This window comes from Eumetopias jubatus, unplaced genomic scaffold (genome assembly GCF_037043125.1).
Source record: "Eumetopias jubatus isolate StellerSeaLion01/CBP00866 unplaced genomic scaffold, mEumJub1_p1.0 scaffold_12, whole genome shotgun sequence".
NCBI classification, from domain to species: Eukaryota; Metazoa; Chordata; class Mammalia; order Carnivora; family Otariidae; genus Eumetopias; species Eumetopias jubatus.
Window position 1 is genome coordinate 68213484 of NW_028274818.1, and position 21809 is coordinate 68235292.

The window sequence follows — 21809 nt, forward strand, 5'->3', positions numbered from 1 at the left end:
GGGCTCCTGGGTGGCTCAGTTGGTTAAGCATCTGCCTTCGGCTCAGGTCATGAACCTGGAGTCCCGGGATCGAGTCCCGCATCGGGCTCCCTGCTCAGTGGGGAGTCTGCTTCTCCCTCTGACCCTCTTCCCTCTTGTGCTCTCTATCTCTCATTCTCTCTCTCTCAAATAAATAAATAAAAAATCTTTAAAAAAAAAGATCTACTTGTATATTTAAGTTAAAACACATTTCTATCATGTGATATTGGCATAAACATAGATGCACAGAACATTGAAAGGTGGTAAGACCTAAAAATATCCCCCCACATATTTGGATAATTGGGTTCTTATAAAACACAAAGGCCATGCAAGGGTGCCTGGGTGTCACAGTTGGTTAAATGTCCGACTCTTGGTTTCAGCTCACGTCATGATCTTGGGGTCGTGAGATTGAGTCCCATGTCCAGCTCTGCGCTCAGCCTTGGGTCCGTTTGTCCCTCTCCCTCTGCTCCTCCCCCTCTCTTGAAAGCACACGTGCTTGCTCTTTCTCTCAAATAAATAAATAAAAATCTTAAAAAAACACACACACAAAGGCCATGCAGTGGACGAAGAATAGCCTTTTCAACAAAGTGCTGGAACAATCAGATATCCATATGCAAGGGACGCCTGGGGGGCTCAATGGGTGAAGTGTCTGCCTTCGGCTCAGGTCATGATCCTGGAGTCCTGGGATCGAGCCTAGCATCCGGCTCCCTGCTCAGCGAGGAGCTGCTTTTCTCTCTCCCTCTGCCCCTCCCCCTGCTCGTGCGCATGCTCTCTCTCTCTCATAAATAAAATCTTTAAAAAAGAAAAGACATCCATATGCAAGAAAAATCACCTTTAATCCACACACCTCTTACCACATGCAAAAATTAACTCAAAATGGATCAAAGACCAGTGAGCAGCCACAGCTGTAAAACTGGAAGAAAACAGAGGAGAAATGTTTCCTACCATGGATTAAGTGAAGATTTCTTAGATGTGACCCCAAAAGCACAATGTTTTAGAGCAAAAGGATAAATTGAACTGTTCTTCATAAGGTGCCACTGAGTGAGCACAAGGACAAACCACACAGACTGGGAGAAAATACTTAAAAAGTGTATATGTGATGAAGGATTTATATCCAGAACATAGAATGGATTCTCAAAACTCAGCAACAAAAGAAAATTAAAAATTGGCTAAAGACTGCACACACCCTTCCCTGTTGTAGGTATACAGGCGGCAGAGACACATGAAAATGTGCTCGACCTCGTTAGTCATCAGGAAAATGCAAGTGAAAGCCACAATGAGATACCACTACAAACCTTAGAATAACTAAAATCAGAACGACTATACCAAGTATTGGCAAGGACAGGGGAATGTAAAGTGGTACAGCTAGTTTGGAAAACAGTTTGTTGGTGTTTTTAAGGTTCAGCCTACCCTTGCGGTGGGATGTGGCCATACTACTCTGTGTTCCACACTTAGGGACTCGCCAGAGAACAAGGAAAACACATACCAAGACTGATATGTGAGTGCTCCAAAACTGGAAACCAAATGTTTATCAACAGTGGAATGGAAAAATAAATCAAGGCGTATCCACACAGAGGGCTACTACCCAGCCATAAAGAATCAAGTACTGGGGCGCCTGGGTGGCTCAGTTGTTAAGCCTTTGGCTCAGGTCGTGATCCCGGGGTCCTGGGATCGAGCTCTGTGTCGGGCTCCCTGCTTGGCGGGAAGCCTGCTTTTCCCCTCTCCTGCTCCCCCTGCTTGTGTTCCCTTTCTCGCTGTGTCTCTCTCTGTCAAATAAATAAAACCTTTAAAATAATTTAAAAAAAAGAATCAAGTACTAATGCACACAAGAACTTTGGGGAACCTGAAAACAATTCTGTTGAGTCAGAGAAAGCAGAGTACATAGTGCATGCTTGCATGTCTGTAAAACGTGAACTGATCTGTAGCGACGGCGGCCTGGGGATCAAGGGCATCAGGGAGGAGCAGCAGGGAAAGGCCACAGTGGGGTAATTTTTTAAATCGTAAAGGTTTCCTGAGGCCTGTGTAGGGTCCTTCACCCTGTAGGGTAAGATAGCGCTCGGGCTGTGGGATAGTGCTCCGTCGTGACTGTGCAGCTGTTCAGCAGTCAACTTGCCTTATCGCCAAGTAGTATATCCTCGCATCTCAAGAGAAAGTCCAATAATGTGTTGAACGTTGAAAGATCGTTGAATTACGTATTTAGCTTCCCCAAGGTAACTGAAGAACAAAACTAACAGAATCAGAATTTCAGCTAGAAAGAACTCTATCTCTTTATGGAAGAATAAATTAATGGTTAAGTCTGAGTGTGTTCTTTAGAAAACACGAGACCCATTACTCAGAGGTGTGTCTGCATTTGAACAACGGTCTTATCACTGTGAGCTATGGGAAGCTTCTCCAGAATGGTTGAGGGCTATTCGTGGAGGAATCAGGAATGTTCCTAAAGAACCTCAGTGTCAGGCATCGTTTGGGGCCTGCTCTTTGCTCCTGGTACCGAGAGTCTGGTGAGCACAAATGAGGGCAAGAGTTTCTTCTGGGGGACTCAGGGAAGGCTTCCTGGAGGAGGCATTGTTTGCGAATCCCACTATGTGTAAATGAAGAAAGTATTAGGGAGAAACGAACTACTGGGAGCAAAGAGAAGAAGGCTTGAGGCTTCTAGGTAGTTTAGGGAACGGCAAGAGGTGTGGTCAGTGGAGTGTGGGAGTTGTGGAGAATGTGAGGAGAGAGGGAGCTAGGATGGGAGCAGTCAGGTCCTTGAGGGCCTTGGTGCTGTGGTGAGAGATGTGGGTGGGTTCTGCTGCAGAGGACACCAGGTGAGGGTCAGCAGGTGTTTAGGGAGATCTGGCAGCATCGCACAGGGTCCCAAAGAGGGGAAGTTTAGAGACAGGAGCAGTTAGGAGGATGCGACATTCGGCCCTGACTGAGGACAGGGTAATGGGCGGCCCCCCGCCAGAACTGGGCGAAGGTATAGCAGTCAGAGGGAGGAGAGAAACCCGCCGGAATTCCCAGCTCGTGTGGTGGTCCCCATCTGGGCCGGAGAACCCTGGCAGCACGCGGGTCTGGGCGTAACGTGGGATGGGCTTCTCTGGAGGTTATACTCTCATGAGGAGGTACTTTTAATTTTAATAAAGTCTAATTTATCGATTTTTCCTTTAAAAAAAAAAGTCCTCTTCCCACATCTCATGTTAGTTGTATTTTTTAAAAGATTCTATTTTATTTATTGAAGACTTGACCCTCCCTTCTTCTCTAGATATTATTGACCCTGCGATCCTGCGCCCTGGACGTCTAGACAAAACACTGTTTGTGGGTTTGCCACCCCCAGCCGACCGTCTGGCCATCCTAAAAACCATTACAAAAGTGAGTAAAGGAAATGGCATGTTGTTGTGTGTTTCTCTCCTTTTAGATACAGACAGGTATCTGTAGCTTTAAATATTTGCTCAGCCTGTGTCTCCCAAAGAAAAGGTGAACGATTCTGGTAATTGAAGAGACTGTCCGTTCTTTTTTATTTGCTTAAAATAAAAGGGATATTTAGAGTTAAATGCTCTACTGATATATTTGAGATTTTACTCTCATCGCACTTCTTTGTTCTTTTAGATTTTTGATTGTTACTTTAGAGAAATTGCTCTTAGAGGAATTTGAAATGGAATAGAAACTTTTGGAGCAGAGAAGTGAATAAATACAGGCCCGTTGTAAATATCCAGGGAAACTGAGTCTCAATCACAGTGTTGAGTCTGCCTTCCATGTTTAGATGCCAACTTTTTTTTAAAAAGATTTTATTTATTTATTTGAGAGAGAGAGTGTGCATGAGTGGGGGGAAGGCCAGAGGGAGAGAATCTGAGCCCGACTGTGCACGGAGCACAGAGCCTGACGCAGGGCTTAGTCCCACAAGCCTGAGATCACAACCTGAGCTGAAACCAAGAATCGGACAAGATGGTTCCTGCCTTTATTTGGTTTCCACTAGTATCTGTATCGGCAGAGGAAGATTCTGGGCCGTCATTACCTAAAACTGCATAGAGCCATGTCTGCCACTACCTCCCGAAGGAGGGGGCACGAGGGTGACCAGCTTTGTGGGTGCAGGCCCCAGTGAGAGCAGTCTGGAAGACTGCCTGGAGGAAGTGAAGCTAGAGGCTGTGAAGTGAGGTGCACTGGATGCTAGCTAGTGTCAAGGGGTTACGTGTGAGAACTGGGTCTGGTGTGAATGAACAGGACGCTGGTTGGACCGTAGAGTTGAGGGGCAAAGACAGGAGGAGAAACTCTCCGCTTGGGCCGCTGAGTGGATGGGGGTCTGGGAACAAGGAGCTGATGCTGCCCGAGGTCAGTCTCCAGGCGCGAGTTGGCGCAGAGCCTGGGAGCTCGGGAGAGCCGTCTGGCCACCACCAGCGTGGGTGCCGGTCAGAGACATGAAGACACGTGTCTTCAGTGCGGTGCTCTCGACCTAGGGCGGCCTGACCACCAGCAGCCCACCCCCGGGCAGCCACTGGGGACGCTTGTTGGGGGCTCAGGCCGGGGGCGAGCTATGGTGCACGGAACAGCCCCGCAGCACCAGGTACCTGACCCACGACGTCCGCAGTGCCACAGCCAGGTAACGCAGCTGTCGTCGTGCGTCCTGCGTCCTGCGTCTCTGTAGCCAGCGAGTTCGGTGACGGGTGCACGCTGCCGCGTTTCCGTCCCCGCCCTGGGCTCTGTCCGGGAGCTGTGTTACTGAGGTGTTGTTTGCTTTGGTTAAAGCATGTGTGTACAAACAGACATACAAGCACATGCACATGCTCCTAATTTGTTTCCATGTGTTCCTTGTAGTTCTGATGGCCCGATAATCCTTCCTTCCATTCTTGCCCCCGGGGTAGCACTAATTAGAGGCAAAGACTGGAGGAGGCGTGCCAGACCCGAGCTGTGTGGTGCTCAGGGCCACGCACATTCGGACCCAGGGTGGTGACCAATCACTGCTGCCCTCGTGTTCTCCTCTGTGGGTGCTCGGCACCGCGGGACAGCCTGACGGCTTCCTTCAGCTAGAATCCCGGTGCCGTTTGCCACAGTTATTAGCCCTCAGACTCGGATAAAAGCACCCCACCTCAAAGGCAAAGTTATTAAGAAAATAAGAGAATACACTATTGTGCACGTGAAGGATCCCTCGGTCAACAAGCCTGTGCACTCGGTGAGGATGGGAAACCCTCGGACACAGGCCTTCCCTCTGAGGGGCTCGTCTCCTAGACGACAGGGTGATATGCACGCTTCTAAAGGTGAGGCCCCTGACGGTGTCAGGCCGGGCCCGAGGTCAGGGGCCTTGCTTCTGTCCGCTGCCTTATATTTCCAGATGTCCTGTCGTGAGCATATAGTATTGGGGGGGGGGGGGTCTTTTTTTTTTTTTTTTAAAGAATAGTTACCTGGCATAAATGTGGAGGTTTAGGAGGAAGTGTGTAGAATTAGAGACAACGGTCCTTTGGGCAACTTCCATGCACAAAGTTGTGACTACGGAGAGAAAAAAAACAGAAAAGGATATTTTAATAGGAAAATCAATGTGACTTTAAAAGCAGCTTTCGGCAGCACTGTGGTCTGTTCTCGCATCTGTCAGTGATAAAGGCAAAGGAGGGCTTTCGGTGATTTCCTCTCTGACCTTAGTGGGTATTTTTGCTTCATTTAGGGGTGTGCTGCGTGCTCCCGCGGGAGCCTCAGAGCCTCACAGCCAGACCTGCAGGGGGACGGTTCTCAGCGTCTGGGCACCTGCCCACGTGCAGAGGCTGCCCCCCTCCGCCTCCACCCCCCTCCTCTCTGCCTCCACCCCCTCCTCCCTTCTTCCTCCCCATTCCTTCCTCCTCCCTCCCCTCCCTCCTCTCCCTCCGTCTTCCCCCTCCCCGTCCTCCTCCCTCCCTCCCCCCAGGGCCTGGGATGTGCAGCTCACAGTCTGTGTTGACAGCTGGAGCCAGAGCTGGCAGAGGGACAGATCGCAGAACCCTCCCGACGCGACTGCAGGGACCGCCTGCCTGCATACACTCTTAGCAAATCGGCCTGACCTGAGAAGAAGTGTCATTTTCAATGTTTACCCTTTCGGTTCCAAAGTTTGCCAGATTTTTGCTCAAATTCCCAGATTGTTGTATATACCATTTTCTCTTATTAATACGTGAAGTAATAGGGGGAGATGACAGTAAAATTCTCTCATTTTGGTCCTAGAAGTCTGAAAAGACTTGTAGGTCAGAGCAACTTCTCAGTATCTTCTGGAGTCTGTTTCTTAAGAGAAAATTAGCAAAACAAATTACTTATTTTGGTATTTCTGGTAATGATGTGGTAACAAGATGCTTATCACCAAAAGCCCCTTGGACAAAGGAATTTTTTTTAACTTCTATTTCTTCCTTAATAAATGTAATTAAAATGTCTGCCAAGTGTTTTGAGACAATACATAGTCTTTAAAATAACGGTAAAATCACAAAATGACCCACATTCTGGTATTCTTTGATACCCATACATTCCAATCCTGCTTCCTCTTTGCCCTCCAAAATGTATTCCAAAGGCTATTCTAGGGGTGCCTGGGTGGCTCAGTTGGTGAAGCATCTGACTCTTGATCTCAGCTCAGGTCTTGATCTCAGTGGTGAATTCAAGCCCTGAGTTGGCATGGAGCACAACTTAAAAGATTATAATAACCAAGCCTAGATTTGAGGGTGGAGGCTTGGTTACATCTCATCATGGTGCAATTAATCCATTTTATTTAAATTATTAATGCAATTAATCCATTTCACTTTGTTTCAGGGTGAATCAAGAGTAGAAAGATTTAGATGTCACGTCATTATTGCCTTTATCATAAAGATCTTTCTGAGGAAACCAACGTGGAGAGTAATTATGATGTAGAGCCCTTGTAAACATAAACTTTATTCTTGTATGGTTTCTTCTTAACTAGTGATTTTAGGATCGTTTTGCAGCAGCTTGGGAAAGCTGCTCTGTGTTAGGGCAAACTATAATATTTTGGTAATCTATGATATTATGAAGTCTTTTTTGTATCTTTTCTACCTTCATACCAGTAATTTGTGAGGAATCCTGTAGTTTGCATTTGAATGACTTCAGTATACATCCACCTTTTGATTTGACCTAAGGAAGCACTAATAGGTTTTGAGTGTTGCCTGTGTGTTTGAGATGCCTGAAGTCATTAAGACAAGACCTAACCTCAAAAATTGGAAGCCAAGTAACTTGTGCAGAAGGAATACACAGAAAACTTTGGGTGGTTTGGTTAGAGCATGATTAGGGCAGATGTGTACACTAGATTTTGTGGTTTTCAAAAATTGTAATAAAATTTTTTGTGCTATTTCAATTTTCAGTAGCAAATGTGTGTGTAGAGGATCTTATTAAAATTGACTTATTTGAATACCTCTTAAGAAAATAAAATAACGGTAAAAATCCCAATAAAAGACCCAAAATTCCCCATTTTTTAAAAAAAGATTTTTTATTTATTTATTTGACAGAGACACAGCGAGAGAGGGAACACAAGCAGGGGGAGTGGGAGAGGGAGAAGCAGGCTTCCCACTGAGCAGGGAGCCTGGCATGGGGCTCCATCCCAGGACCCTGGGATCATGACCTGAGCCGAAGGCAGACGCTTAACCAACTGAGCCACCCAGGCGCCCCTCCCCATTTATTTTTTACGGTGTGTCCCAGAAGACTAAAATATATATTAATGTTTCACCTAGAAACGTTATCTGTTAAATTTTCATGAGCTAAGAACGTCAGATACAGTAACAGGTAATGTTTACGAATCTCGTCGCAGTGTTCTGGGCATCTGGAAAGTTCTGCTCTTGTTTCCGTTTTAGTGGAGAGCAGGAGCAGGGTACAGAGGGGTAGTTTCCATGGGTATGTTCAGGGACTGACAGAAAATTCCAAACTGCCAATTACCGTGTTATCGTGATAAGATTATGTTAATTTTCTTTCCATTATTTTTTTATGATCAACTGTGTAAAGAGATATCATTCTGATTCCAGAGTCTGTTATATGACAAAGGATAGGTTTCTGTGATTAAATATAGATGTAATCATTGAAATAAAATTTATAGGGGCTCCTGGGTGGCTCAGTCAGCTGAACATCCCATTCTTGTCCTGAGATCAAGCCCCGCATCAGGTTCTCTGCTCAGCAGGGGGTCTGCTTGGGATTCTCGCCCTCTTCCTTTCCCTCTGCCTGCCCCCAGCGCCCCCCCTCCAAGTAAATAAATAAATCTATCTATCTATTTATTTGATACAGAGAGAGAGAGAGAGAGAGAGAGAGAGAGCACGCACAAGCAGGGGGAATGGCAGGCAGAGGGAGGAGCAGGCTTCCCTCTGAGCAGAGAGCCTGATGTGGGGCTTGACCCCAGGACCCTGGGATCATGACCTGAGCTGAAGGCAGACGCTTAATGACTGAGCCACACAGGCACCCCAAGAAATAAATCTTTTTTAAAAAAATAAAAAGGAGGGATGCCTGGGTGACTTAGTTGGTTAAGCATCCGCCTTCGGCTCAGGTCATGATCTCAGCGTCCTGGGATCAAGCTCTGATGTGGGGCTCCCTGCTCAGCAGGGAGTCGGCTTCTCCCTCTCCCTCTCCCCCCCACTCATGTGCATATACTCTCTCAAATAAATAATAAATAATCTTGAAAAAATAAAAGTAAATAAATAGTACAACATGAAATACTTTTTGAACCCATGTTCTATAATATCTAATGTGTAATCAGAATTATAGGAATAATAGTGTAAATGGGTCCTCACTTGCTTTTTCTTAATTGTGATAAAATACGTTTAACTTAAATTTACCATTTTATCCATCTTTTTAATTGAAGTATAATTAACATAGTGTAATATTAGATTCTGGGGTACACTATAGTGATTCAACACTTCCATATGACCCCTGGTGCTCGTCATGACAGGTGCACTCTTCAGTCCCCATCTGTTATATCACCCATGCCCCCCCCCCACCCCCTCTGGTGACCATCAGTGTGTTCTCTAGAGGTAAGAGTTTGTTTCTTGGTTTGTTTCTCTCTCTCTCTCTTTCTCTCTTTTTCCCCTGTGCTTATTTGTTTTCTTTCTTAAATCCCACGTATGAGTGAAATCATGTGGTATTTGTCTTTCTCTGACTGACTGATTTCACTTATCATTATACTCTCTGGCTCCATCCATGTCGTTGCAAATGGCAAGATCTGAGAGTATTTCATTGTGTATTATACCACATTTTTACCCATTCATCACTTGATGGACAACTGGGTTGCTGTAAACATCAGGGTGCATGTATCCCTTTGAATTAGTGTTTTTGTATTTTTTTTTAAAGATTTTATGTATTTAACAGAGAGAGACACAGCGAGAGAGGGAACACAAGCAGGGGGAGTGGGAGAGGGAGAAGCAGGCTTCCCTCTGAGCAGAGAGCCTGATGTGGGGCTTGATCCCAGGACCCCAGGATCATGACCTGAGCCGAAGGCAGACGCTTAACGACTGAGCCACCCAGGTGTCCGGTGTTTTTGTATTCTTTAGGTAAATACCCACTATTGCAACTGCTGGATTATAGGGTAGTTCTATTTGTAATTTTTTGAGAACCTTTCCTACTGATGTCCAGAATGGCTGCACCAGCTTGCATTCCCACCAGCAGAGCATGAAGGTTCCCCTTTCTCCACATCCTTGCCGACACCTGTTGTTTCTTGTGTTGTTGATTTTAGCCATTCTGACAGGTGTTAGGTGATGTATCATCGTGGTTTTGATTTGCATTTCCCTGATACGATGAGTGATGTTGAGTATCTTTTCATGTGTCTATTGACCATCTGTATGTCTTCTTTGGAGAAATGTCTGCTCATGTCTTCTGCCCATTTTAATAGGATTATTAGGGGTTTTTTGGTGTTGAGTTGTGTGAGTTCTTTATATATTTATGTATTTTGATGTATCAGATACGTCATTTGCACATACCTCCCATTCAGTACGTTATCTTGTTTCGTTGTTGATTTCCTACGCTACACAGACAATTTTATCTTCATGTAGTAATGTAATTCCATTTGGCTTTCCCTTGCCTGAGGAGACAGAAGTAGAAAAATGTTTCTACAGCCCGTGTCAGAGACGTTACTGCCTACATTTTAACCACTGTAAAGTGTACAGTTCTTTGCCATTGGTACTTTCACATTGTTCTTGTTAAACAACACAACTGATGGTTAAGTGACTGCCTTCAGTTCAGGTCATGATCCTGGAGTCCCAGGATCGAGTCCCACATCGGGCTCCCTGCTCAGCAGGGAGTTTGCTTCTCCCTCTGACCCTCCTCCCTCTCATGCTCTCTGTCTCTCATTCTCTCTCTCAAACAAATAAATAGAATCTTGGAAAAAAAAAAAAAACCCACAGCTAACATTATTTAAAAAAATAATAACACAACTGAACTGAGTAATTTAAATATCAAATTGGCATAATTCATCGATTCATGAATCAGCATTCCATCCAGCGTGTAGAAAGGAGCTCCAAAGAGCTGTAGGAAAAGAAAGGTTTTTTAAGGCGGAAAGGGGGTGGGACAAGGAAGTGTATTAGGAAGGACTACATCATTTCACCTCAAATCACCTTCCTAAGGGGTCTGAAGGGTCTATCACAGGGTGGGTGGGATTGTCTCACTAGCTCGGACCCGCTGGTTCCAGACCACGGGGCTGAAGGTCCCTCCCCGCATCAGGCAGTGCCCCTGCTGGTGGGGATCCAGGGCTGAACGATCCCCTTACTGCAGTGAGGGGTCCCCCCCACTGGTACAGACCAGGAGTTCCAGACCCAGGGGCTGAAGGTCACCTTCTGGGAGACGCTGAGCCTGCAGTTGGGTTGGGTGTTAGGTCTCAGTTTGCTGACTGGGACTCGACACAACTGATTCCGTCCATGGCCTTGTCTCTTAACAATTCTCCCACTTTTGATCCGACCTTCAGCCTACCTGAGGATGTGATCAAAATTTTCGGCACTGGGGCCACTCCCTGCTCGGTCTCTGCAGTTCTCGGTGTTTGCTGATGCTCTGGGGTAAGCACAGGTCATGCCTTCAGGCTCACAACTTCTAAGTGGGTCATTCTCTTAGTTGCATTTCTGACTCTGGTTCCTAAGGAGCTCGTGGGCTTGGTGGTCAGCGGCCGGGAACGTGCATCTGAAGCTTTGGAGGGAATACAGCGTGCTAGGGAGCCAACTCTGGTTATTATGAGCAGGATAGTTCCCAGTGTCTGGAGTGCACTTCAGAGCCATGGTCCCCAAGACCCAGACCAACCAAAATCAAGTCAAAGAAAGACCCTGTTGAAGGAATTACCCTCTTTTTTTTTTTTTTAAAGGTTTTATTTATTCATCTGACAGAAACAGAGACAGCGAGAGCAGGAACACAAGCAGGAGTGGGAGAGGGAGAAGCAGGCTTCCCCCCGAGGAGGGAGCCCGATGTGGGACTCGATCCCAGGACCCTGGAATCATGACCTGAGCTGAAGGCAGACGCTTAACGACTGAGCCACCCAGGCGCCCAGGAATTACCCTCTTAAGCCAAGTGGCTTGTTCGGTGACTTTATGTAGCTGAGTTTCCGCTTCCCCAGAAATGTTAATCCAAGCGCAGCAGGTGGTGTGGCCACACAGATGCCTCCTTTTTTAGCTAAAATATAATCAAGAGTGATGCTATCAGAACAGCTTTGGCCAGAGTCTGAGGGGTTTTGTTGGATAGCTCTGCTTTATGAGCAGATTCGGTAATATTTTCAAGAGTTAAGGAGAGGTTCCTGATCTTAGCTGCATTTACATTTATTCCTACCAATTTCAGGGAAGCTGGGACCTGCCAGAGGGAGCTAATTTTGAATCATGAGGGCCTTCTGGTACAGCCATGGAGTCCAGTAAAATTTAAGGGTCTGTAAACCACAGGGAAGATTTTATTCTGGTTATGTCTGCCTGTTTGTCTGTCTTTGTATAGAGCCTGGACACAAGATTCCGTGGGTTTGGGGTTCTTAACCAGAGACAGGAAAATGGACCCCAGGCTCAGAGAGTCAGGCAGAATAGAGAGGGGCTAAGTTTGTTCAAGAGACACTGAGGCAGGAGCATCATGGCAAGTCCAACAGTCAATTGGAAGTTGGATTACCTGCCCCCCTCCCCCCCGCCAGTAATCGCCTGGAAGATACAGATGATGTTGTTACTTTTTTAGGCCAATGCCCAGACTGGAGGAAAAAGAAGAAAGGGTTTTGTGGTTAGTTGAAGTGTGAAGGTTTCATCTGGCAACTTAGGAGGAAGCAGTCCACCTTGATGTTGCCTGCTTCTCTTCCCATCACTTTGACTTGAGGTCTCCAGCTGCTGCAGACCGGATGTCAGTTGACCTTGTTCAGCTGTATGCGGCGTATGCACAGTCGAACCCCTGAACTCTGGCTGCCGTCTGCCTCGGGAGGGCCGCCTGGCATGGGCCTGTAAACGGAGGCTGGAAGTTAGTCTTTGTTCCTAGTGATTCTAATCCGTAAGGGTGAGGAAACCAGAAATGTTACTGTGGAGAGTCGTGGGCAGATGTTTGAGGAAACTGGAATTCAGGACCCAGTCTAGTCACAGGTGTATAACAAAGCCTCAGCGACAGTTAACGGGATTAGAATGGAACATGGACAAAGTACAAATGAGTCTTTCTCAATTTGAAAGACTTAAGTCTTTCAAATGTTTTGAATTTTAGGGGGATCAGGCTGGGAGAAAAGTAAATGGTTTCATCTTTGTTTACAGAGGCTTTACCAAACTGCTATAAGTCATCTCTGGTTCCTCAAATCTGGAAAAATAAAAGAACCAGCAGCTCTTCCAGCAAGAGTCATAAAAACTAATCCTGGGCGCCTGGGTGGCTCAGTCTTTAAGCGTCTGCCTTCGGCTCAGGTCATGATCCCAAGGTCCTGGGATCAAGCCCCGCATGGGGCTCCCTGCTCAGTGGGGAGTCTGCTTCTCCCTCTCCCACTCCCCCTGCTTGTGTTCCCTCTCTCGCTGTCTCTCTCTGTCGAAAAATAAAATCTTAAAAAAAAAAACCACAAAGATACTGTAATCCTCAGTTCATTCAGTCCTGTGTTATTAATTCTTGTTCTGTTTGAACCCAGGTTTTGCCATTAGTTCCAGAAATTCTTGCACAATTCATTTTTATGATCTTGAAGTTACCAGAAACCTGTATTTGCCCCGGGGGCTTTCTGTGAACCTCCTTGAAGATGACCCACTTTGGCAGGAACATTGCAAAAGCATCCGACTAAAACAATAACTCTGTAAATGACAGACAATTTCAAAAAATGTCCATTGTTAAAGATCAATTAGAGTCCATTATGATGGGATTGACTGGAGATTTGGTTGTTTCTGTGACAGAATCTTCTAATGACAACTGGGAAAATGATGGTAACATTATACTGGCTATACCAGACTCCAGGAATCTTATGTAGTGTCTGCGAGAGTTACGTACCCGCACAGCACACTGTAAACAAGGCTGGTTTACCCCGCAGGGCTTCCCCCCTTCCCCCGTGACGACATAGCCAGTAAGCCGTCCTTCAACATCTCTCTCTTTATAAGGAGAGAAAAAAATCCTTGGAGATGTCGTAGGGACCCTTCAGTCAATTTCAAAATTAACTCTAAGTTAAGATTTCATTTAAGATTTGAAATTGGCAAGTTTGTCAAAAATATCGGAGGGTTTTGTTTTGTTTTGTTTTGTTTAAGATTTTATTTATTTGACAGAGAGAGCAAGAGAGGGAACACAAGCAGGGGGAGTGGGAGAGGGAGAAGCAGGCTTCCTGCCGAGCAGGGAGCCCGATGCGGGGCTCGATCCCAGGACTCTTGAGATCATGACCTGAGCCAAAGGCAGACGCTTAACAACTGAGCCACCCAGGTGCCCCTAAAAATATTGAAGGTTTAAAACACTTGGTCAAATAGGATCACAGGCTGCTGTGAAACATCTGGTTACCTTCTTAACCGTGGTGACCCTTAAAGACCTCTCGGGCAAATACAGAAAATTAAATGCTTATATAATTTCCTTTTTTTTTTTTTTTTTTTTTTTTTTTGAGGGAGAAGGGGCAGAGGGGGAGAGAGACAGAATCCCAAGCAGACTCCACGCTCAGCATGGAGCCTGGAGCCTGACGTGGGACTCGATCTCACAGTTCTGAGATCATGACCTGAGCCAAAATCAAGTGTCAGATGCTCAACCGACTGAGCCACCCAGGCGCCCGTATAATTTATTTAAGAGCAGACCAGTAATCCAAGGAAACTCATCCTTTCAGCAGATGAAAGAAAATTAAGTTTAGTTCTGCCTAACTACAACATTGGTACTAAAGCTTTTTTAACCCTTAAATGTATTCCATCTTACCCAGCTTGACCACACATAAAATTCTTTTTCAACTCTTAAAAACCTTAATTTATAATGAAAAGAAGTAAGCAGTTGTGGACTGTTGCCTTGCCAAATTTACAAATACTGTTCACAATTTCTAGAAATGTATGTTTTCTCACAGTAACTTTTGGGTGACATAAAACATGTTTTCTAACATACCCAAATATCTTTTGTTCCCCTGCAAAGGAAGCTAATTTTAGATGAACCTGGTGTTAAAAATGTTTCAGTATTTCATTTGAGGATGACCTAGACAGTGAATTTCATTTAAGTCATCATTTAACTTAACAAAACTTTAAGGGTTCGAGGAACCAAAAGATCTTTGGAAAGTATTTGCTGAAAATTTCACCTAGAGATTCTTCCCATTTACATCTGTTTAAATCGTTAGTTTTTGGGGCGCCTGGTGGCTCAGTCGTTAAGCGTCTGCCTTGGGCTCAGGTCATGATCCCGGGGTCCTGGGATCGAGCCCCGCATCGGGCTCCCTGATCAGCAGGAAGCCTGCTTCTCCCTCTCCCACTCCCCCTGCTTGTGTTCCTTCTCTCATTGTGTCTCTCTGTCAAATAAATAAACAAAATCTTTAAAAAATAATAATAAATAAATCGTTAATTTTTAACAGTTAGGCTTTGATTACTTACAAAAATTTCGCCGATGTTGGACACAAAGTCATTCCAAGTTAGTTTGGGGGGCAACCGATTCTGTAACAGGTAACAGGAACTAACTTGATTAGTAAGCCCGAGTGGAAGAGAAGTTGCATTATATTCAGTGTTAATAACTCCAGAGAGATGTCTATTTTAATTAAACCAACAAACTGAAAGTAGCTTTTAGTCACCAGAGAATATCCTAGATCATGTGAACCTGAGGGGGGAACTCCAAAGATTTGGGTTAGTTTTTATATTTTTAAGAGTTTTAGGGATCCTTCCACAAAGCCTGCAGAAGGCTTTTCTTTCCGTCTGGTGACATAGTTTTAGCTTAGAGGAGAGGGCCGAAAAAAACGTTCCCATTAGGCTCTGAGTATCAGCTTCCTGTTTGGCCGAGTACTAAAGCAATCCTTTTAAATATTTTGTCAGTTTTAACTGGGACACATATTTCTGGCAATATTGATCCACCCCTTGGACTTAAGAGATGTCACCAAAGAGGGCACCAAAGTTTTGTCTCTTTCTGCTGATGCTACAGACAGAGGTCTGGGAGGGCTGACTCTCGTGGGACTGCTCACCCTCTGGCGGCTTTTGTATTCCCCAGGATCCCGTCTGCAGGCTCTGTGCAGGTTAAGGCAGAGGTGTGGCTCTTCTATCCCCCAGACTTTGACAAGGTTTTCCATTAATTTTAATTCCGGTTTCCTGGCTGTTTCTGGAGTGAGGTCGCAGCCCACTGAGCCATCCCTGGGAGCCTCGCCAGCTCTGGCATGGCTGGGCGGGAGCCCCCCTCAGGGGAGTCGGGATGTGTGCGCAGGCGCTACTTCACCAGATCTTGGCTCTTGTTCCAGAGTCCTTCAAAGTCAGATTGGTGGCCTCTCATCCTGTTTCCTGCCTTCTTATCAACCCATTAATCGTAGGAGAGAGCTCAAGTGCAGAAGCCTTCCAGGATCCTCCCTGGGTTTAGGAAATTTTTTAGCGGTGACCTTGAATTTGGCTTTTGGCCAAGGACTGAAAGCTGCCCCAGGAAGGTAGCTGTACCTGCGGCCTTGGGTGGCATTGTTTGAAAAGGAGCCCATGTGTCCTCAGGGTGGAAAGGGGCTGAGGCTGAGGTACTGGAAGGAGGAGCCCCCAGCAGAGCAGTGACATTGTACAGCTTCTGTACCAGCTGCCTCTCGTTTTCAGTCTTCCATTAACCTTTGCCACAGATCTTCAAAGTAGCTATTTTGGAATTTTGAAGCATTTTGAAGGTTTCTGCACACACAATTCAGATAGGAGCCCCATTCTCTTTGGTTTGGAACCCTTGTTTTTAAGGACACTCTTTTTTTTAAGATTTTATTCTTTGTCAGAGAGAGTGAGAGCACACAAGCAGGGGGAGTGGGAGAGGGAGAAGCAGACTCCCTGCTGAGCAGGGAGCCCGATGCGGGGCTCGATCCCAGGACCCCGGGATCATGACCTGAGCCAAACACAGACGCTTAACTGACTGAGCCACCCATGCCCCAAGAATGATTAGATTTTAATGATCCAAAGATTCCTCAGCCCTTATTTCTGCTAGTTGGAAAGTAATGTTGGTACTGAAACTTTTGGAGATGTCCCATGTATACCACACCTCACACTCTCAAAAAAGGCAGCGTATTACTTTCTTTCACATGACAGTATATAAGGGGTTACTTATTTTTTAAAAAATGAATTTCCTAAGAATTAGAAAATTTCTGAAATCTAAATTCTAAGAATTACTTTTCTGAAATATTACTTTTAGATAATTATTCATTTGCTGCATTCCTTTGTATAGTGAGCTATCACAAAAGATTTCACTTCAAGGGTGTCCTGTATCTAGAAAGCTGGCAGCTCCCTGCAGCATGCAGATGTGAGGAAGATTTCTCCTCTCAGCCCTCATAAAAGGAACGCTGAATTTGACGGACAGTGTTTTCAGCAGTGTTCCTGTCATAAACACAGAAGCATTTCTGGACTGAGCTTGACGCTTCTCTTCATGTAAGCTGAAGACCTAACTCAAAGCCAGTTCGTTGAAAACAACTTTGTGGAAGGTCAGAGAAGTACACTCTGCGGGTACGCAGGCCATTATTAGAGTCCATCTTGACCCAAGAGTCGAATTCAGTTGTTGAGAAGTCCAGGAGAGTTATCCTTTCGCAGTCCTCCATGAGTTTATTCCTTAGATCGAGCCTTCGATTCAAACGGGCAGCATGTGGAGTGTGTGCAGGGCGCGTCCATACGTGGTGACTGAAGTAATGCTGGTGGTTCTGTACAAACGCTGAAAAATCTGGGCGCCTGGGTGGCTCAGTTGGTTAAGCGACTGCCTTCGGCTCAGGTCATGATCCCAGGGTCCTGGGATCGAGTCCTGCATCGGGCTCCCTGCTCGACAGGGAGTCTGCTTCTCCCTCTGTCCCTCTTCCCTCTCGCGCTCTCTACCTCTCATTCTCTCTCTCAAATAAATAAATAAAATCTTTAAAAAAAAAAAAAAAAAAACAAACGCTGAAAAATCTAATAAGGGCTCGCGCCTGAGGAGGCAGCTTCTGTCCTACCTGCCTACCTCTCACCCCCCTACTTGCTTCTACTGATGCTGGAGGGACTGGACCTGCCTGTGTACACCAGGCCTTCCTGCCTCCAGGGAGCCTGGGAAGCCCCAGTGTGCTGTTCCACGCCCCCCCTGCACTGCTTCCCCTCCCCCTCCCAAATGTAGCGCAGAGTTATATCTTTATCCGGAGATCAGATACTGTTTTTTAAATTATTATTTTAATTCCAGGTAGTTACTGTATGGTGTAATATTAGTTTCGGGTATACGATGCAGTGACTCAACACTTCCGTACATCACCTGGTGCTCATCATGCTAAATACATTCCCCTCTAGTAACCATCAGTGTGATCTCTAGTGCAGAGGCTGTTTCTTTTCTTCCCCCTTTGCTCATTTGTTCCTTAAATTCCACATCTGAGTGAAATCATATGATAATTGTCTTTCTCTGACTGACTGACTTTGCTCAGCATTGTATCCTCCAGCTCCATCCGTGTCGTTGCAAATGGCAAGATTTCATTCTTTTTATGGCTGAGTAATATTCCATCGTGTATATACCACATCTTCTTTACCCATTCTTCAGTCTGTAGACACTTAGGCTGCTCCCATATCTTGGCTACTGTAGATAATGCTGCTGTAAACATTGGGGTGTGTGTAACCCTTTGAATTAGTATTTTATATTTTTAATTTTTTGAGGAACCTCCATACTGTTTTCCGGAATGGTTGCACCAGTTTGCATTCCCATCAACAGTTCCTCTTTCTCCACATCCTCGCCAACACCTGTTGTTTCTTGTGTTACTGATTTTAGCCATTCTGACAGGTGTGAGGTGGTATCTCATCGTGGTTTTGATTTGGATTTCCCTGATGCCAAGTGATGTTGAGCATCTTTTCATGTGTCTGTTGGCCATCTGGATGCTTCTTGGGAGAAGTGTCTGTTCATGTCTTCCCCTTTTTTAATTTGCTATTTGTTTTTTGGGTGTTGAGTTGTATCAGTTCTTTGTATATGTTGGATACTAACCCTTTATCAGATATGTTATTTGTAAATATGTTTTCCCATTTAGTAGTTTTCCTTTTAGTTTTGTTGGTTGTTTCCTTTTTCCACAGAAGCTTTTTATTTTGATGAGGTTCCAGTAGTTTATTTTTGCTTTTGCTTCCCTTGCCTCAGGAGACATATCTAGAAAGAAGTTACTACGGCTGATGTCAGAGACATCACTGCCTGTGTTCTCTTCTAGGAGTTTTATGGTTTCAAGTCTCACATTTAGGTCTTTCATCCATTTTGAGTCTATTTTTGTGTATGGTGTAAGAAAGTGGTCCAGTTTTCCCAGCACCATTTACTGAAGAGACTATCTTTTCCCCATTGGATGTTCTTTTCTGCTTTGTCGAGGATTAGTTGACCAGAGTTGTGGGTTCATCTCTGGGTTTTCTGTTCTGTTCCATCGATCCGTGTGTCTGTTTCTGTGCCAGCACCACACTGTCTTGATGATCACAGCTCTGTAATATTACATGAAGTCCGGAATCGTGACGCCTCCAGCTCTGCTTTTCCAAGATTGCTTTCACTCTTCGGGGTCTTTGTGGTTCCAAACAAATTTTAGGATTGTTCCAGCTCTGTGAAAAGTGCTGTTGGTATTTTGATAGGGATTGCATTAAATCTGTAGATTGCTTTGGGTAGTATAGACATTTTAACAATATTTGTTCTCCCAATCCATGAGCATGGAATGTCTCCATTTTTTTGTGTCATCTTCAGTTTCTTATATCAGTGTCTTATAGTTTTCAGAGTACAGGTCTTTCAGCTCTTTGAGTAGGTTTATGCTTGGGTGTTTTATTGTTTTTGGTGCAATTATAAATGGGATTGTGTTCTTAATTTTTCTTTCTGCTGCTTCATTATTAGTATAGAAATGCAACAGATTTCTGTACCTCAATTTTGTATCCTGTGATATTACTGAATTTATTTATCAGTTCCAGCAGTTTTTTGGTGGAGTCTTTTGGGGGTTTCTACATAAAGTGTTATGTGATCTGCAAATAGAGATGTTTGCTGCTTCTTGCCAATTTGAATTCCTTTTCTCTTTCTGTTGTCTGATTGCTGTGGGCTGGACTTCCAGTACTGTGTCGAATAAAAGTAGTGAGAGTGGACATCCCTGTCTTGTTCCTGACCACAGAGGAAAAGCTCTCTGTGTTTCCCCATTTAGGATGATATTAGCTGTGGGTTTTTCATAGGTGGCATTTATTATATTGAGGTATGTTCCCTCTAAACCTACTTTGTTGAGGGTTTTTACCATGAACAGATGTTGGACTTTGTCAAATGCTTTTTCTGCCTCTGTTGAAAGGATCATATGGTTTTTAGCCTTTCTCTTGTTGATGTGACGTATCACATTGATTGATCTGCAAATACTGAACCACCCTTGTATCCCAGGAATAAATCCCACTTGATTGTGGTGAATGTCTTTTTTAATGTACTGTTGGATTCAGTTTGCTCATATTTTGTTGAGAATTTTTGCATCCATGTTCATCAGGGATTTTGGCTTGTAGTTCTCTTTTTTTTTGTGGTGTCTTTATCAGATCACGATCATGCTGGCCTCACAGAATGAATTTGGAAACCTTCCTTCCTCCTGTATTTTTTTCATTTGCAGACTTGAACTTTAGAACTCAGAATTCCTAATTCCTGGTCCAGTGTTACTTCTTTTTAGACCTTTTTTGTGAAGGACCGTGCACATAGAAGTGGAGACGTCATTAAATACAACTGCATGAGTTTCTATAAACAGAACCTCCAGGTGAAGGAAGAGAACATTTCCGGTTATATTCATGGAGCGGTGGTTACCAGGGCTGAGCTGAGGGGGCAGGAGGGCCAGTGACTGTGCGTCCAGCATTTCGTTTGGGGAAGATGAAACAAGCTCCAGAGATGGACGGTTGCACAACACTGTGAATGTACACAATGCTGCTAAACTACACACTTAAAAATGGTTAAACTGATAAATTTTGTTAAGCAAATGTTACCACAATAAGAGAAGCTAGATCATCGCCAGAGCCTCAGAAGCTGTGCCCCTTCCCCCCAGCCATTTCCTCCAGCCCACCCGCGCACCAGGGTTAACTGACTAAATTGAAACCTTATACATTATCAGGGACCATGCAGTCTGGCCACTAGTTTTCCACACTCGGGAGGGATAAAAGAGGAGAGCACCAAGCTTGTTTGCCCGAGGTCCCACAGAGTTTACCCATGACGACTTCCCAGGTGACTGAATTGAGTGGGACTGTAACTGTTTCTTGAATACGTGTTGGATGAACATTTGCGTTTTATCAAGTCACAGCAGATGCAGAGTTCATGAAGTTGTTAAATATGCACAGCCGGGAGGAAGAGATAGGATGCTGCATGTCTGCTTGGGGCGCCCGGTGGTCTGGTCCAGCCCTTTGCATGCTTGGTGCCCGCCCTGCTGATGTGTGATACCTGACCTTGAGGTTTAATAGCCCGTTGACTCGCCTACTTTCTGTGTTTCTTCACCTGTTTCCTAAAGTGATATTTGTTACAAAGGAAGGACTGTACACAATGTATATGTACGTTATGAATCAGAATAATAAAGCAAAAACTCACAGACCTGCCATCTATGTATGTCATGATTTTAAGTCACTAAAATGTCATTACCTCGGTGGCATAAGCGTATGCCTGTGTGTCGCTGGAATTCTGAGTGTGCCCTCATGTCTGTCCTTTCTGGCATCTGTTGGTATATGAGCCGACAGGGAAGTGGCACCAAGGTCTGGATCAAGTTGTAGACAAGGGCTGAGAACACACTGAGCCCAGAAGGCGTGTGGCATTCTCTCCTGGTCGAGTTCATGGTTCTTCCCGCCTTGCCCGCCATCCTCACATCGAAACTAAGCACTGCCGACATACTTGCCGTGTTTAATCGGCCAGAGGAAAAGTGTTTGTTCCCCTTTAGAAAGGTTGAGGTGGTGGTTTCTGTTCTTGCTGCAGCCGCACACAGACCCTTCAGACTCCACAAGATCAATCATTTGCCTGTAGCTTTCTGAATTTTGGAGTTTGCTTCTTAACCTTGTTTCTCCCAAAATTGAAATTTAAAGAAGTCTCACTACACTGGTCTAGGAGTCAATGATATTCATTTAGTCAAGTGGTCATTACTTTTCATGAAGAACCTGTTAGGTGGAAAAGTACCGATCTTTAAAGTCTCAGTGAAAACTGATTTTTCTCTCTTAGAATGGCACGAGACCCCCCCTGGGTGCAGATGTAAATTTGGAAGCCCTTGCCGCTGACCTGCGCTGTGATTGCTATTCGTGAGTACCTCGGTCTCAAGTCCGTAACCTCTCATGGGCAGAACAGGGGACAGGGGTCCCCTGGGGATGGTTAAGCTCGGTATC

General features: G+C 45.1%; 1 protein-coding gene across 5 annotated transcripts in view; it reads left to right on the forward strand.

Moving 5' to 3' along the window:
* The window catches only part of NVL (nuclear VCP like), a 99838-nt gene that overhangs the window by 65045 nt on the left and 12984 nt on the right, over positions 1-21809 (forward strand). For 4 of the 5 annotated variants that reach the window (XM_028111646.1, XM_028111647.1, XM_028111649.1 and 1 more), the window contains 2 exons: positions 3263-3369; positions 21649-21725. In XM_028111646.1, the coding sequence (XP_027967447.1) occupies positions 3263-3369; positions 21649-21725 (184 nt within the window). The remainder of the gene's footprint in view (positions 1-3262; positions 3370-21648; positions 21726-21809) is intronic. The other variant, XM_088017215.1, reaches the window with a different exon arrangement.